This window comes from Oryzias melastigma, linkage group LG21, assembly GCF_002922805.2.
Source record: "Oryzias melastigma strain HK-1 linkage group LG21, ASM292280v2, whole genome shotgun sequence".
In the NCBI taxonomy this organism is placed as follows: domain Eukaryota; kingdom Metazoa; phylum Chordata; class Actinopteri; order Beloniformes; family Adrianichthyidae; genus Oryzias; species Oryzias melastigma.
The window spans coordinates 16770757-16785672 of record NC_050532.1 but is presented as its reverse complement, the minus strand read 5'-3'; the positions used below and the strand labels follow the sequence as shown (position 1 = coordinate 16785672).

Here is a 14916-nt window from a genome sequence, read left to right as displayed (position 1 = left end):
AAATTTAAACTTTTTTTTAGATATATAACTACGATGTTTACTTTACCTCGACATCTGTAAAGTTTTTTAAAAATGTTTTAAAATAACACGAATAAAATAAAAGCATTAAAAATATATGTTGTTTTTAACTGTTAATGACGTCACGGCGCTAAATGGCAGGAAAGTAGCGGTTTTGCTAACATCTAATCAAACATGGATGTGAAAATGGACGAGCAAATTTCACTCAAAAATATTGACGGCCTTCTCTTTCAGTTAGGTAACTAGTTGATTTATTTATTTATTTTTGTCTGTTATCAGTTTATTATCGGCTTAAATATACCAGTTTATATTAATTGTATTATTAAAAGTCATAATTTTGTGTCGACTAGGTTGCATGTATTTTAGTAGCGAGTATCAAACATTTATTATTTTATTTGTAATTATTTGCAACTTCTGACAAATTTCTTAGGTCATCAGTCTCGAGAACTTTCTCAACAGAAGAATACCATTTGCCAACAAATTCAAGGTATGTAGTTAATCAAATCCCATCAGATAACACAACTATCATTTTAACAGTAATGCTAACAGACACGTTTTTTTTTTAATTTAACCTATTTTTTTCATAAACCTTGGTTTTTTCTCACCTTGGCTCTATGACATAACATGTCGGGCTTCAAATTTTGTGACTATCCAATCTAAATAAGCATTCTTAGATCTTTAATAAATCAAAACACATTTATTTCTTTTTTTCTATTTACAAAATCATTATTGTCAAATAGTTTTCAGAGCTGACATTGCTGAGAAGAAGTCTTATTATGAAACAATGTGCGGAAACCTTAAGAAGCTTGAAGAGGAAGTCAGGGTAAAGCAGGGGACTTTAACCCAGACTAAAGAAAATGCAAAGAGGTATGTCCAAAAAAAAAAAATACATTAAAAAAGGCTTACTTAAAGCTATGCTAACTAGTCCCACAGTGACTTTATTAAAGAGTAAGTAAAGTCGAGTGATTGTATATTTTTCTGATCATTTATTTAATTTCAGCATGAAAGAAACTGCCAGCTTTCTTCTTCAGCATGAGCAGACTCTGAGAGCTGAGCTGGAGAGCAGAAAAAGCAGCTACAACCATGATCAGTGAGTTAATTCTCCTTTATGGATGAAATATTGTTGTTTACTGTTGTAATAAAGAAAGCTAAAATATTTTTATTGTGATCTACATAGGGAGATTTATGAAGAGAGAATTTCTGACTGCACAAAGAAGTTTAAATCCTATGAAGACGGCTATTTCCAAAATCCTCTGGCTCAAAAGCTCCTCAAGCTGCAGGCTGAAAATGAGGAAATTGAATGTAGAATCGTGGCATGTGATGATCAAATAACAATGAAGGAAAAGGAGCTGGAGTTCCTCACAAGTATTAAACGTCGTATGCCAGTTATTTTAACGCCGGTAAGACGTCGTATTGTAAATAAAACCTTTGTCTGAGCAGGGCCGCCAGTGAACTCTGTTTCCTCTGGGAAAACAGCAGAGAGGTAAATTTAAACATATGAATAACTGAATTTTGATCTCGGCTCAAATAAATATTTTTTGTTTTGTATTTTCAGCCAGGAGCAGGAACAAGAAGAAGCTGAGTCAAAAGAGGGCGGGGATCCTTCTCTTGACGTTTCATCTCTCTGCATAAACCAGAAAACCGTACTCCAAAAAATAATAATATTTTGGAATTTATTTTCATAAGAAATATAAAAGTTTACGATTTTTTTTCAAACCTCATTTTCCAGACTGATCAAACTGAAGACTCAAATGCAGAAATGATTGACCAGCAGGAGAAGGCCCAGAATTCCCCGACATGCCATTCTCCTGAAGAGAAGGCTGATAACCCTCTTTGGTCGGACGGTGAGTCGATACCAAACACTGCATGTGTTCAAAACAAATGTACTAATTATAAAATGATTATTACCCATTCATCTGTAGATGTCCATGACACATCAGATCCAGTTAGATCTCCAAAGTCCATTCAACCTGTGGAGAATGACATGAACTCTAAGGCAGAGGAAGAGGAAGCTCCTCAACAGGATGAGGTTTCAGCTTTCCTTGCATTGTTCCTTCAGAAGACTCTGACATTAAATTATAAACAAGATTTTTCCACTTTATATTAATTAATTTCCCAACATATGTGAATGTAATATGCAACCTGGTGTGTAAGATGAAAGCATTAACACTGTAAAAACCTTTTGATATTTTGAATGAATTTGTTTTAGGAGGATCCTGCGTCTGATTCACAAAACGAGATGGAGAACCAAGCAGCTGAAGATGAAGAAGATCCACCGTGTGATGAAGGAGATCTGGCTGTTTTCCCTCAAGCTTCACCTGCAGAATCCAATCTCCAGGCCTTTCCAGAAAATATAGCACATGCGCCACCTACCCCAACATTTGCATTTCAGTGAGTTCTTTTTTAAAGAACAATTTTATTGTCTTTGATTTATTTTTCTTGTAAAAGTGTTCTTTATGAAACTTCAGCTTCAGCCCAACCAGATCTCCATGTCAGGGAGCAGCTGAAACGAAATCTCCAGCTTTCCTGTTCTCTGTGAACTCCAACCCGAGCACACCGGGCTTCTCCGGATTTGGCTTTGACTCCTCCCAGGATGAGGTGAGACATCAGAAAAACAAACTCTCTGCTATCATGTTGTTTTTATCTTAAATAAAAATGTTGTCTCTTTCCAGGAGTCCTCTTTTCCTTTTAGTGCGTCTTTTTTCAACGAGAAGGTAAAAGCATTTCCACTTCCAACTATTCTGTATCCACAAAAAAAAAAGACTAAAATCTGAATTTTTCCCAGAAAACCCCGGAGAAGGATTCCAGCTGTGAGTATAGATCAGTTTGTGTGAAATGTGTTCTTTGGTTCTGACTGCAGTTGTGTTTTTCAGGCCAAAAGTTCCTGTTTGAGCAGCCAGAGCAGAGCGGGGACTTCCAGTTTGCTTTTCCTGACAAGAGTCCCCAACCAGCAAGCAAGGACGCCATGGGGGACGACTTTTCATTTTCCTTCAACTTTTAGTAAAACACAGTGGATAGATAGACATGTTTGGGTAATGAATCTGTTGAAACTAGTAGTTTGTTTGGCCGAATGGCTGTTCTTACTAGTAATTCATTAAAAACAGCAGTGTCACAGTTGAATATCATTTATTGAAGAAACAAATATTAATTCATGCATTAAATTTATTCATATATTTGATAGATTTCCCTCTTGTTAGTACAGTAATTACATTGTAAACTGTCATTTATGATTTGGTAGCCTGCAGAATCTTTGTTTTCATGAATAAAAACAAAATCGTACTGGTCCCTTGAGTCACATCAATACACAAAAAAATACTCAAACAGTGCTCTCATCATAGATCATATTTAAAGAGATTGATATATCAACCAGGACCCATCTTTGGAAAAAAAGGCTTCTGATCTCATGTCAGGCTTTGCATCAGTTTGGTTTTCTTGTTAAACATGATTTCTAAAGAGAACCCAACCCCCTACATTCATCTGTTGCAGTATATTTATTATGTAAAGTATAATCTTTGTTTTATGGCACAGATGGTTGTCTGTTAATAGCAGCACTTTTGAGTATATAATAATATGCACCTTTGAAGAAATAGCAAATATTTTCCCTGAAGTGATCCTTTTGATGAATACTTGAATTGCACTTATTAGTAATCCAGCAGACGACGGGATATAATCCCATCTACTCTCCAGAGCGTTTTGATTCAAGAGGGAATGATCTGGAGAAACGGTGTGGTTCCATCAAAGCTGGAATGTGTCTGTTGTGTTGTTTTCCACAATATACAAATGTGACTTACTGTAAACGTCTTACACAATATTAACTCTGAACATATGATAAAGGTTTGACAGCAATACTTTCTTGTGTAAAAGGAGAGAGGCTGGGATTGAGCTGCAGCACAGAAAATATGTACAACCACGACAATCTGGTTTGAGCACCAAAAACATAATCTACATGCAAGCAGGAAGCATCGAGTGTAAGGGAGCGGAGAGAGCACACTTTTAAATACAATGTATGGAATCTTCCTCAGTGTAAGGAGGGATGGACAGATGATGCAGACGGCGTCGTCTGATAGAGGCTCAGTATCCAGCATCGATGCTGATGGAGCGTCGAGTCACGTGTTCGATCTCTCCAGGGACATATTCACAGAAGTTGGTTTGGTACCTGGCCAACATTTTTAACAGTGGCCGCAGATTGGCCCACCACTGAACGTTCGGCATCCTGTGCCTGAAAGATGGAGGATAATGACGGTTGATGAGCCATTGAGAAATGAACAAAGAGATCCTGCTTTTTTATTTTTTACTCCACTTACTCGAAATCCGTCAAAGCCTTCAGCTCGGTCACAGGGATGAAAGAGGCGATCTTCCTGTTGATTCCGAGCACACATGCAGTCTCTGGCGAGTTGGCAAACACTCGGCCTGATGGGAAAGAAGTGCAGAAATTACAACTCCTGCGGTTGTTTGGCTTATGTTTCAAACCGGAGTCCTACCTTGTCTGAAGCACTCCGTCAACTTCTCTGTGATCCACTGGGCGGCTTTGACACCCAACTTGGTGCCAAAGTTTCTATCAAAGGGAGACGGTGACCCTCCCTACAGCACGAAGAAAGACGAGTGAGTGTGTCATCCAAGTCGATCTCAAGCTGCTAAAGTGTTAAAAGTACCTGCTGCAGGTGTCCCAACACATTGGTCCTGCAGTCAAAGACACCCTTCCCCTCTGCCGAATACAGCCGATAGATGAAATCTGTAGAATAGTTTTCGTGGCATTTTTCATTCCTGTCGGGGCAGAAAACATGATCAACAAAAGTCAGTCATTCTAGTAAACTTTGGCACCACATTAAACCAGAACCAACTGTTCAAGTGTGTTTAGGCCTCTTTCCTTTGGTGATATTTGGCTAAAAAGCTCTCAAAAAGATCAATAATTATTATCATTTTTGAGCTAAAAATGTACAAATTGGAGAAATATTTACCAAAAAACTTGACATTAAGTCTGCTGTGAATCAGTGGATTGTTTTTTTCACCAATATTTGGCTCTAAACACGTTTTTTTTGCAATTATAAATTGAAACTGGTTGTTGTTTGATTTACCTGGTTAGATAAAGGTCTTAATGTGACACTTTTCTTTTTAATCATAATTAGAACATGGCTTCAAGCTGAGCAAATAAGGTAGACTGTCACAAACCCAGCTTACATCGAGAATTGACATGTGGCCTAAAAAAGCAAAAAGGTCAAAAGGGCACATCGGTGGGACTAATAATAGATGCAGATATTGACTTAAAAGGTTTCAGAAAAGGGTGAGTCATGATGAATCTTTGACCAGACAGCTTTTTTTTTTTTTTTTTTTTTTTTNTTTGGATAAACACAGGGAAAATCTATTAAATATTTGGCAAGAAAGCTTAAAAACACAGACTGAGTCATCAGACTCCAGTGGAGAAATGTGACAAAAAGTCTAAGAGAGGAAAATTTGAGCTGGAAAGTTCCCTTTGTAAGAAACTGATCAAAACTTTACAAACCATCAGTCAAGAAAGTCATTAGTATGGAAGGTTGTTGCATCAACTTATAATATTGTACTCATGTAAAGAAGGCTCAGTATGAATAAAGGTTAATGTCTGGGTCCTATAAAAGTAAAACATAACTCAAATTCTTACATTGATTGAGAGGAAACGGCCAATTTCAGACTCATTACTGAACCATTTCATCGAACAAATGTAGAGCTAAATCATTCTAATGTGGAAATCGAAGCTAGTAGGGTTCTCAGAAAGCAAAGTTATCAAGTATTTTTTTTAAACTGTTTAGCAAGTGTATCTATCTCACAAAATGAGCTAAAGAACTACAAATAATGCTGTTTGAATTATTGTCACTGTTATGTAAAGTAAGAAGAACAGCAGAAGCTTGTGACAGATCCTGCAATGGGAGGACAAATTGTGCAATTTGATACTTGGCAAGCTAAAAGCTTATTTGGAGCAATCCCAGATATGCAACTACACGTAAGCAAGAGGCCATAAACAAGCAACCAGCAGCTGTCGTTTATCCATCACACCTTTGAGTTAGATCCATTGATATAAAGTAATACCCCCCTGGTACTTTTATAGGTAGAAATATTTTATATTTCCCTGAAAATGTCATTTTACTAAAGATAAATTAAGAAAAAAGACAAATGTACCTCAATACCAGACCGCGCTGGATGTCCTTCTTCATCTTCTCAGCTAAATGCTCCACATTGGCCTGTCAGGAGGACACATTAAGTTGCAGACAACATAAACTTTTCATATTAGGGCCTAAATTCATTAAAATAGTCTCACCTTGAGGTCATGGATGTTAAATTGTTCTTCAAATATGTAGGCAGCATCAGCACCCACAGCTATGCCAGTGGAGGTTGCCAGATAACCGCAGTATCCACCCATTGTTTCCACCACAAAAACACGCCGCTTGGTCCCAGAGGCAGACTGCTTGATTTTGTCACATCCCTGAAAAATGTTTTATTTTGTTTACTATATTTCTTCATTAGCATATTTAAAGGCAAAACACCAATTAGATCCAAGTGGATTTAAAAGATGATCTATTTGATAGAGAGAATACTGGATTAACTAAACCGTTCCTTTAAAGTTCCAGTCAAAAATTGTTTTGATCTATTTTAACAACTTTCCTTTTGGACTATGATTTTAGCCAAAATCAGAAAACTTGTGTTATTTTTTAAGCTTAATTTTATTGATATATGTCCTATGTCATCAGAAAAATGCCACAAAAAAATCCATTAAAATGTCTTTAAATGTTGTCAATCGAAAACAATAAATAGGGTTTAAAGTCAGACTAGATTTGAGTTTTCTCTTTTTTTGCTCTAGTCACCATCGATACTGAAGTGACGTGGTCACATTGTGTCACAAACGTACCTCCATGGCTGCATTGACGGCGGTGTCTGCCCCCAGGCTGAAGTCCGTCCCCGGGACGTTGTTGCTGATGGTAGCAGGAACGACACACATGGGGATGCAGAGCTCATCGTAGTGGGTGCGGGCTTCGTACAGTTGCTGCACACCTTCATACCCCTGGAAAAGCGGCAAAATTCCACAAAATCGCAAACACTGAAAACTAAAGCAATTCGCGAGAGTTTTACCTCAAAGCCTCCGATTACAAGCAGGGCTGAGATGTTGTATTTAACGATGTTCTCCACAATCTTCTCCATGTTGGTCTGAGGTAGGGTTCTAAAGAAGAATACAAAAAACATTCAGTTAAGAAGACAAATTGAGAGACAGGACATTAAAAGTCTTTGGTTATTTACCGTTTGGTTCCCAGCAGTGAGCCGCCCTGGCCGGTCCATCCGGCCACGTTGCGCCATTTCATCTCAAACACCTGCAGATGGACAAACAGGAGGTAAGTTTCCTCTCCGTTTCACAAAAACCTTCACAAAGGGTCTTCACCTCTCCGTTGGCGAGCCCTTGAAAGCCGTCGTGGACGCCGTAGACCTTGTGTCCGTGAGCGAGCGCCAACCTCACGGCAGACCTCACCGCCGCATTCATCCCTGCGGCCGGAGCGCCGACATTCATGACGGCCAAGGAGAAGTTGCTCTGAGAGATGTCAGATTTCATTTTAGATTACAGGACGTATTCTGGGGGTAGAAGTGTGCGTTTGAGCCCGACTGACCTCAGACAGGGCGGGCTTTTGGAAGGAAAGAAGCTTGTAGATGTTCCAGTTGTTCTCAAAGCTCCTGCAGAGGCAGAAGTTTGTTTTAGCATTCAAACTAACAGCAAATCTTTTAGTATTTTTTTTTTTTTACTGAGTTCTTACCCTCCACGCAGTTTAACCGCTTCATCAAACCTCTTCTCATTCATGGCCTTTTGCACCAACTTAGTCTATGTGTGACAACAACAAAAAAAAAAATCCATGATGAACCCTCTATCTGTATTTTTCATTTGATTTGATCAATAAATCAATACCAGATGAGGAGAGATTTGCTCACCATCTCCACACACTCCATGAGCGGCAGACGGACCGCGTGGTTTCCTGACAGGCCGATGACACAAGCCGGGGTATCAGGAGTGGCCTCCATCAGGGCAATCACAGCTTCTACCCCCAGTTTACTGCTCTAAAAAAACAATCAAAAGACATTAAGAAAGGACAAAACTATCTAACATCTTAGTGGCCACCAGATCATCATAAGTTAGAGCTGTAAATAAGTTGGACTAAAGTATTACTCCAATCCATCGGAAGCAGGTAATTTATAGAATCGAGTTTCAGATTTAATTTATTTAAATGTCCTTTGTTAGTGTGTAAACTTTATACAAAATTGTCATACAAGTGTGAGACTTTAGCGCCTTTGGGGACATCAGCGGTGAAATTCAGGCCATTTATCAACCAACCTAAACTATCTGGACAGGGAAAACCGGTTTCAGAGAGGTGGAAAGGACAGAGTCTACTAAACTGGATAAACGTTCAGAGGATTGCAGCCACAGAAAGACACATTTCTGAACAGGTGTCTTTGCATTTGTTCATGAGTCCCTAAATATCCACATGATGACCTAGGGGTCAAAAGATGTGCCCCCCGTCAGCAGTCAGTGAACCAATTCCTCCTTTGGGTCAGTCGGATCGGAGCAGGAAGTCTTGACAGAGACAACTGTTTCTGCTTTTTATACCAATCCCAACCCTAATCTTGACCCTGGGTGAGAGCTAAATTAGACTATGGATTAGGTCAGCCCTTTCAAAGATGAAAAAGTGTCTTCGTGAAAGCTGCCTTCTCTGTTCCGTCTTTCTCATTCTTCCTGAATGGTCAGTGTGCATGACTTCCTGCTGTGCTCTCCCTCTTCCTGTCCTCATTATCACAGCTGACTCTCAGATTATAAACACAACTGGGATTATTTTCAGTAAATTTGTAACTCTTCCTGGGAAACATTTACAGATTTTCCTCAACTTCCAGACCAGCATCCATTCCCTGCGCTGCCGAATCTTACATGTGACTCTGTAATGATCGCTGTTGAGCAAGTAACTTCTAAATTGTGCAACATCACATATTACCTTTTAATGTTATTTAAAAGCTATCCCTTACTTTACGATATTACTTTCTGATGGTATGACTTCTAAGATACTTTAAATGACTTTTTTTGCAATACCTGCAGAAGTAGAGTATAGCATAGAGTATTTTACAATTAAATGAAGCGTGATATGGTTTAAAGTCCCACTCCGATTATGTTTGATCTATTGTAAATGCATCCCCAGTGGCCTTTAATTACATTGTTTTATTTATTTTATTAAAGATTATGACATTTGTGTCAGATTTTTCTAGGACATAGTTTCTGCAGAGTGGCAGTACTTCATTAGATATTCCCCTCAGAGTTGTGGGCAGCCCCGCTCCCCTTCCCCTCCCCATTACGGAGAGAGCTTCTGGCCCACCTGGAATAGTTTTTACGTCACAAAATGGCATTTTTGGTTGGTTCACAACCATCTGAATACAAGAAATACTCAAAAATGCTATTTTAAAGTTAATTGTCTTAATATATGTCTTTCACCATGAGAAAATATAAGAACATGTTAAAGGGAAACATGGGAAAAATATTTTTCCACTGAGTCGGTCTTTGATAATTACTAACAATAATATTTGTATTTTTAGCAAAGTAAAAGCACAGAAAGAATCATTAGAGGACCAGGATGTTGCTATACTTCATTAAAAGTCTAAATAAATGCTACATACTTTAAAAAAAGTGGTTAAAAACATACACTACTTAATAAAAAATTAAATAACACTTAAAAATTAATTAATTAATTGTATTTATTTATATATTATTTTTCAGATTGAATCTAAAAAACGGTTCAGGTGACAAACCAAGCAAAAAGATAAATAAATAAAAAATAATTATTAGATATTTTTGTATCTGTTGCAAAACATAGTTTGCTGCTTTGAATTAGATTTTAGATAATTTGATGTGTAGTTATTCTATGTTTGACATGTCTTTATGGATGGAAACCTCTGTTGATTGACACATGTATTATTCTTTCTTGATTGCTTGAAATAAACAATTTCTAATCTGATCTAATCTAAATTGTGTTATCATACACAAGTACGAGTATAAACATGTAATGAGTGAAATATTACTCTCAGTATATCAGTAATACTTCATATTTCATTTTTACATCAAAAAGTAATGTGTTATAGTAATCTATTACATTTGTTAGTATGGTAATGAAACAGCAGGCTTACCAGAATCCTGTCAAAAGCTGAAGGAGTTCCTCCTCGCTGGACATGGCCGAGTACAGTCACTCTGGTGTCATAGCCCATCCTCTTTGTGACCAGCTTCAAAACAGGTACGAAGGTTTGAGCAAATTAAAGCAACCCGAAGCAGAATATACACGAAGTTTAGTGTTAACTGTTACGTCTAGTTATCTCACAAATGACACATTTTCTGTGGATTTGAACTAATCGCTCAGACATAACTGTAATATCATCACAAAACTCACATCTTTGATGTAGCTTGAAGAGATGGGCTTTCCATTCGAGTCAATGGCCCCCTCTGCCACTATTATAATGTTGAGCCTTGACCCCTTTGTGCGGCTCTGGAAGTAAACACCTTTTTTAAAATCCCTATTCGGCAGTTGATCAAATGTTAAGTTTCCAGGCAAAAACACAATAAAATATGTATATTAAGATTTTAATTCCACACCCGCTCCAACCGAGCACACATGCGGTCCTCCCAGCCCTCTGGGGGCGGAGACTCCGGTATGAAGAGCCAGTCTGCTCCAGAAGCCAATGCCGACACCAAGGCCAGATACCTGAACAGCACAGAGTAAAGAGTATGATCATTTGCTGCATTCAGGAGCAGAATTTTATAAATAAATAGAGGATTAAGCTACTCACCCACAGTGTCTGCCCATGACTTCTAGAACAAAAGTGCGCTGGTGGCTGAAGACAATGCAAAACAGTCATTTGGTCAGTACAAACGCAACCAATGCCCTATCCTTACAACATCTGATCACACCTTTGACCTAAAACCTGACAAGAAAACTATATGAAAGTCTTTAGAAAGACAAGAAAAGAAGGTTTTTAGAACTTTAGACAACAAAAAGAGCGCACACTCTTTCCAAAGAGCAAGTCTGAGCACGACTGGACAAATACCTCCAAGTTAGGAAAAAAAAAGAAAGACTTTAAAGGAAAACAGGCCATTCTATTTGCTCCTAAAAATGTACCAGGAGGGGATTTTAGTTCACTAAAACTGAGTTTATTACTTGTTTTGGCATTTTTTAAAGACCCACTCCAATGAAAATTGTGTTTTTAACATGTTTCTGTTGTGTTTTTCTCATGATGGGGGGCGTATATAAAGAAAATGAAGCTCGTCTGTATGTAAACGCACCATGTCTTTTTATGATAGCTGTGTTAAAGTGCGTACTGACCTATTTGCGGTGGTCATAATCGCATCGATTATGTCCATAATGCGATGCAGCGCAGAGTCCGCCCCAATGGTCATGTCGGTGCCGCAGAAGTCGTTGTCTATGGACCCCACCAGCCCGACGATGTTCAGGTGGTTGTGCTTCTCTGCCATGACGTCCGTTATCCTTCCTGCAGAGACGCGCAGACGTCATGTCACACTCGGTGACCCCACGTCATACCTCAAAGCTAAGCTTTATGCAGTCGGCTCACCTTTCTGCACAAGCTCGTCCAGCAGGCCGCGCCACTCGTTGCGGAAGATGTTGGCTCCGGTGAGGCTGCCATCGCCGCCGCACACACACAGGTTGGTGATGCCTTTCTTCACGAGGTTGAAGGCGGCGGCGAGGCGTCCCTCGCGGGTTGTGAAGGCCTTACAGCGGGCGCTTCCTATAATCGTCCCACCCTGCAGCAAAGGTACCAATCAACAAGTCAGAAAATGTAAACTTTAAAATTGTATGCATCAAATGAAAACTACATTTCTTGCACAGTAAAAACTGAATCTTATGGTGTATTCAAGCTGGAAAAGTCTGCTTAATTTGGACCGATAAAATCCTGAACCTTGCATTTGGTCTGTATTCAGACTGTTCTTAAAGTGGAGATTTCTATTTCGGACAAAAATCACATGACTAAAGATCTCTTCAGTCATTGGGCAGGAATTGTGAGGGCGGGGGAAAACAACAAGAGAAAGAAGAATGGAAGTCGTACACTTTGAAATCCTTATCAGAATAGTTCACTTGTTCAAACTTTATATTTCGCTGAGCATTTTTGAACGTCTGTATCAACGTCAGATTCAACTCTTTTTATTGCTACTTTAGTACAGTGGAGGTATAATGCAAGACGCTTACCGGTACCAAGGAAAAATATGCTGATTTGTGTATAACATATAGATTGTCCGGATAACAGTGTGAGAAGAATTGTGTCTCAAATTTGTTTTGATGAGCCTGTATTCATCTAACTACATTTCAATGAGTTTTTGTGTCTCAATGTTGCATAAATTTGGCTACGGTGGCTGTGTTGGCCCAGTTGTCTAGTTGATCCGAGAGTAGTTCCTGGTCCCGGATCAGGGTCCACTTCAGTGAAATTTTAACTGAAAATGTGTTCTGGATTATATCAAGAAACAAACTCTGGTTCACTTTAAGCGAACCAAATGTGTCTCGTAAAATAGTAAAAAAAAAAAAAAAAAAAAGTGTTTTTTTTCAATTAAAATTGTCGTGTTTTCTGTCTTGCAAGAAAAATAATCCTTTCAATAAAGTTTTTCCAAAGCAAAATATTCCTAATTTTAGAAAAAAACATCTTAGAGACTAGAATTTAAAATAAGAACTCTACAATTTTCGGACCCATTGGTAGATTTTTTTTTTAATTTAAAGAAAATCTGCCCATGTGGTAAGATTTTGAACTTCTTTCTAAGGGGCGTGTTTTTGCACATTCTCAACAGCGAATAGATAACTCTTTATATATTCAAATAGCAATCCTCTAAGTATCCTGACATGAATGGGTTGGTCATATTTCTACAGTAACCGATTGCTTACCAGTTGGATGATGTTGGTCACACTATGCCAGTGCGCTAATTTGATGTTATCACCTCCATCAACCAGGCCTTGGTATCCCTGCAAGAAGTATGTGTAACCATGGTTTAGTATTACATCCATGCCCACCAGATGTGACTTATCTCTGGTTGTTTACCTCATAGATGAGATAGACTTTGGCCCCCACATAAATGCCCATTCTGGTCACAGCCCGGACCGCCGCGTTCATCCCTGGGTCAACAGAGCGCCACAGAACATTTTATTCAACTTCATCTCTGGGTTTGCACAGAATCTGCTGCATCGAGGCTCGTCTGGGAGCAAAACGCCGTCTGAACGCTTCATCATCATCAAAGGAAAACAATATCATCAGAAAACACCAGAAACGTCAGCAGGGGAAAAGTACTCAAAAGTATTGCACAATGCATGCAATTGTTCAAACTCTGTTGCAAAATCAATGCAATGTATTCGTGAAAACACATATTCTGTCTGCAGCAGCAACTTAATATGTGATTCAACAGTTCAGCTGATGTATAAAACTTTTAATATTTAACTAAATGAGTTTTCAACATGTTTTTGTCAAACTACTCTGATTTGCTCCATAGTAGATTACTTTAAAAGGTGCAGTTTATCTAAATACTTCAACCCAAGTGTTATTGGCAGGCCGTCGCTGACCTTTGACCCTTGAGTCGACCATAAACCCGAGATTAAATGACCCTGACGAGTGCAAAGTCAGCCTCAGCACACGCGCGTGCACACAAGAAGAAAACCCGTGCACGCTGGAGTGACCTGAAGGACTTCTTCACACATGCGCAGGAGCCACAAACAGCGCGTGAATGTCTTGGTTCGTTAAGGTCACCTTGTGCATCTCCACCGCTAGTCAGCACTGCCATGGCCCGACCAGCCCCCATCATCTTCACCTTCTCCAAATCCATCGTAGTCATGTTGACCTGTTCACCCTAGAAAACACGCAGGAACTGCGGGGGGATAAAACTATGACAACGCCGCCAATACGCGTAGTAAAGCTGGGTATTCCTGCTGTTTTCCACGGCGCTTCCTCGTTGGCAGCAGGTTCAAGCCCCCGTGAATGTGGACTCCCACCGAGACACCTCTGCACCGACTGGCTCCGCCCAGTCAAACAAAGGAGTACATGAGGAGTGTTTGGTTTTAAGACCCGCACCTCCCGGATACACTGTCTTTGGAATTCTCAAGGCTTTAGAACAAACCCCGCCTACTCGCCAAATCCCGGGGTATGTGAATGAGATTCCACTGGAGGCAAGGTTCAGCTGCACGTACTACATGGATACTTTCACCCGCATACGCCCGCGTGCGCTTTCCCAATGATATTTGTAGGAATTGGCGTTTATAAATCAAATAATAACAAACTAAGCCTATTAGAAACCAAAAACTAGAACATACACAAGAAAGTGAAAATTAACATTTAAAAAATGACTAATAAACAATGAGCATTTGTAAAGATTTTGTCTAAAAAATTTGAGAAAAAACACTGAGCTGCAGTGCAGAAACGACATGTAAATGTAAATAAAGGATGTTATTAGGACATGGGGGATTTTAGGCTCCATACCAATGGAGCTGCAATACCATCATCTTCCATCAGATTTAGAGAGCAAAAATAAATAAATAAATAAGTGTTATTTTTTTTAAAGAGACAGCGCAAAGATGTATATTTCAGCTTTTTGAAAAATATTAGAAGTAACTTATTTATGACATTATAGGGAGGTGCTGATTAACCATCCAGTTCAGGTTCATTAATCAAAACAAACTATTAATGATACAACTGCTTCTGCCACTATGAGTATTACTATTAAGCTACCAATAATAATGAAAAATGCAATAAATTATATGAAATATATTATCTAAAAAATATTGCTTAAAAACCGTTTCATTTATACATTTTAATAACAAATGCTAATAAAATATGTATTTTTAATAAATAAAAGCTATTACACTTTTAAAAACA

The 14916-nt window shown here is 38.7% G+C and overlaps 2 protein-coding genes across 2 annotated transcripts; one reads left to right on the top strand and one right to left on the bottom strand.

Annotated features, from left to right (window-relative positions):
* Positions 1-100: 100 nt before the first annotated feature.
* On the top strand, positions 101-3297 carry LOC112155058 (protein SIX6OS1). Its single transcript, XM_024286442.2, has 14 exons — positions 101-256; positions 449-505; positions 759-885; positions 1019-1108; positions 1196-1383; positions 1459-1501; positions 1574-1661; positions 1748-1862; positions 1941-2047; positions 2228-2409; positions 2487-2616; positions 2691-2732; positions 2804-2828; positions 2892-3297. The coding sequence occupies exons 1-14, from the start codon at positions 193-195 to the stop codon at positions 3017-3019; spliced, it is 1386 nt and encodes a 461-aa protein (XP_024142210.1). The 5' UTR covers positions 101-192; the 3' UTR covers positions 3020-3297.
* Positions 3298-3450: 153 nt separating this feature from the next.
* Positions 3451-14177, bottom strand: pfkla (phosphofructokinase, liver a). Its single transcript, XM_024286441.2, has 22 exons — positions 13795-14177; positions 13096-13169; positions 12942-13019; positions 11626-11815; positions 11379-11544; positions 10846-10890; positions 10652-10760; positions 10449-10544; positions 10192-10284; positions 7960-8085; positions 7788-7852; positions 7644-7707; positions 7421-7567; positions 7282-7352; positions 7117-7204; positions 6896-7048; positions 6308-6472; positions 6169-6230; positions 4671-4782; positions 4500-4599; positions 4323-4428; positions 3451-4237 (listed from the first exon to the last, which is right to left on the bottom strand). The coding sequence occupies exons 1-22, from the start codon at positions 13877-13879 to the stop codon at positions 4090-4092; spliced, it is 2343 nt and encodes a 780-aa protein (XP_024142209.1). The 5' UTR covers positions 13880-14177; the 3' UTR covers positions 3451-4089.
* Between the last annotated feature and the right edge of the window lie 739 nt (positions 14178-14916).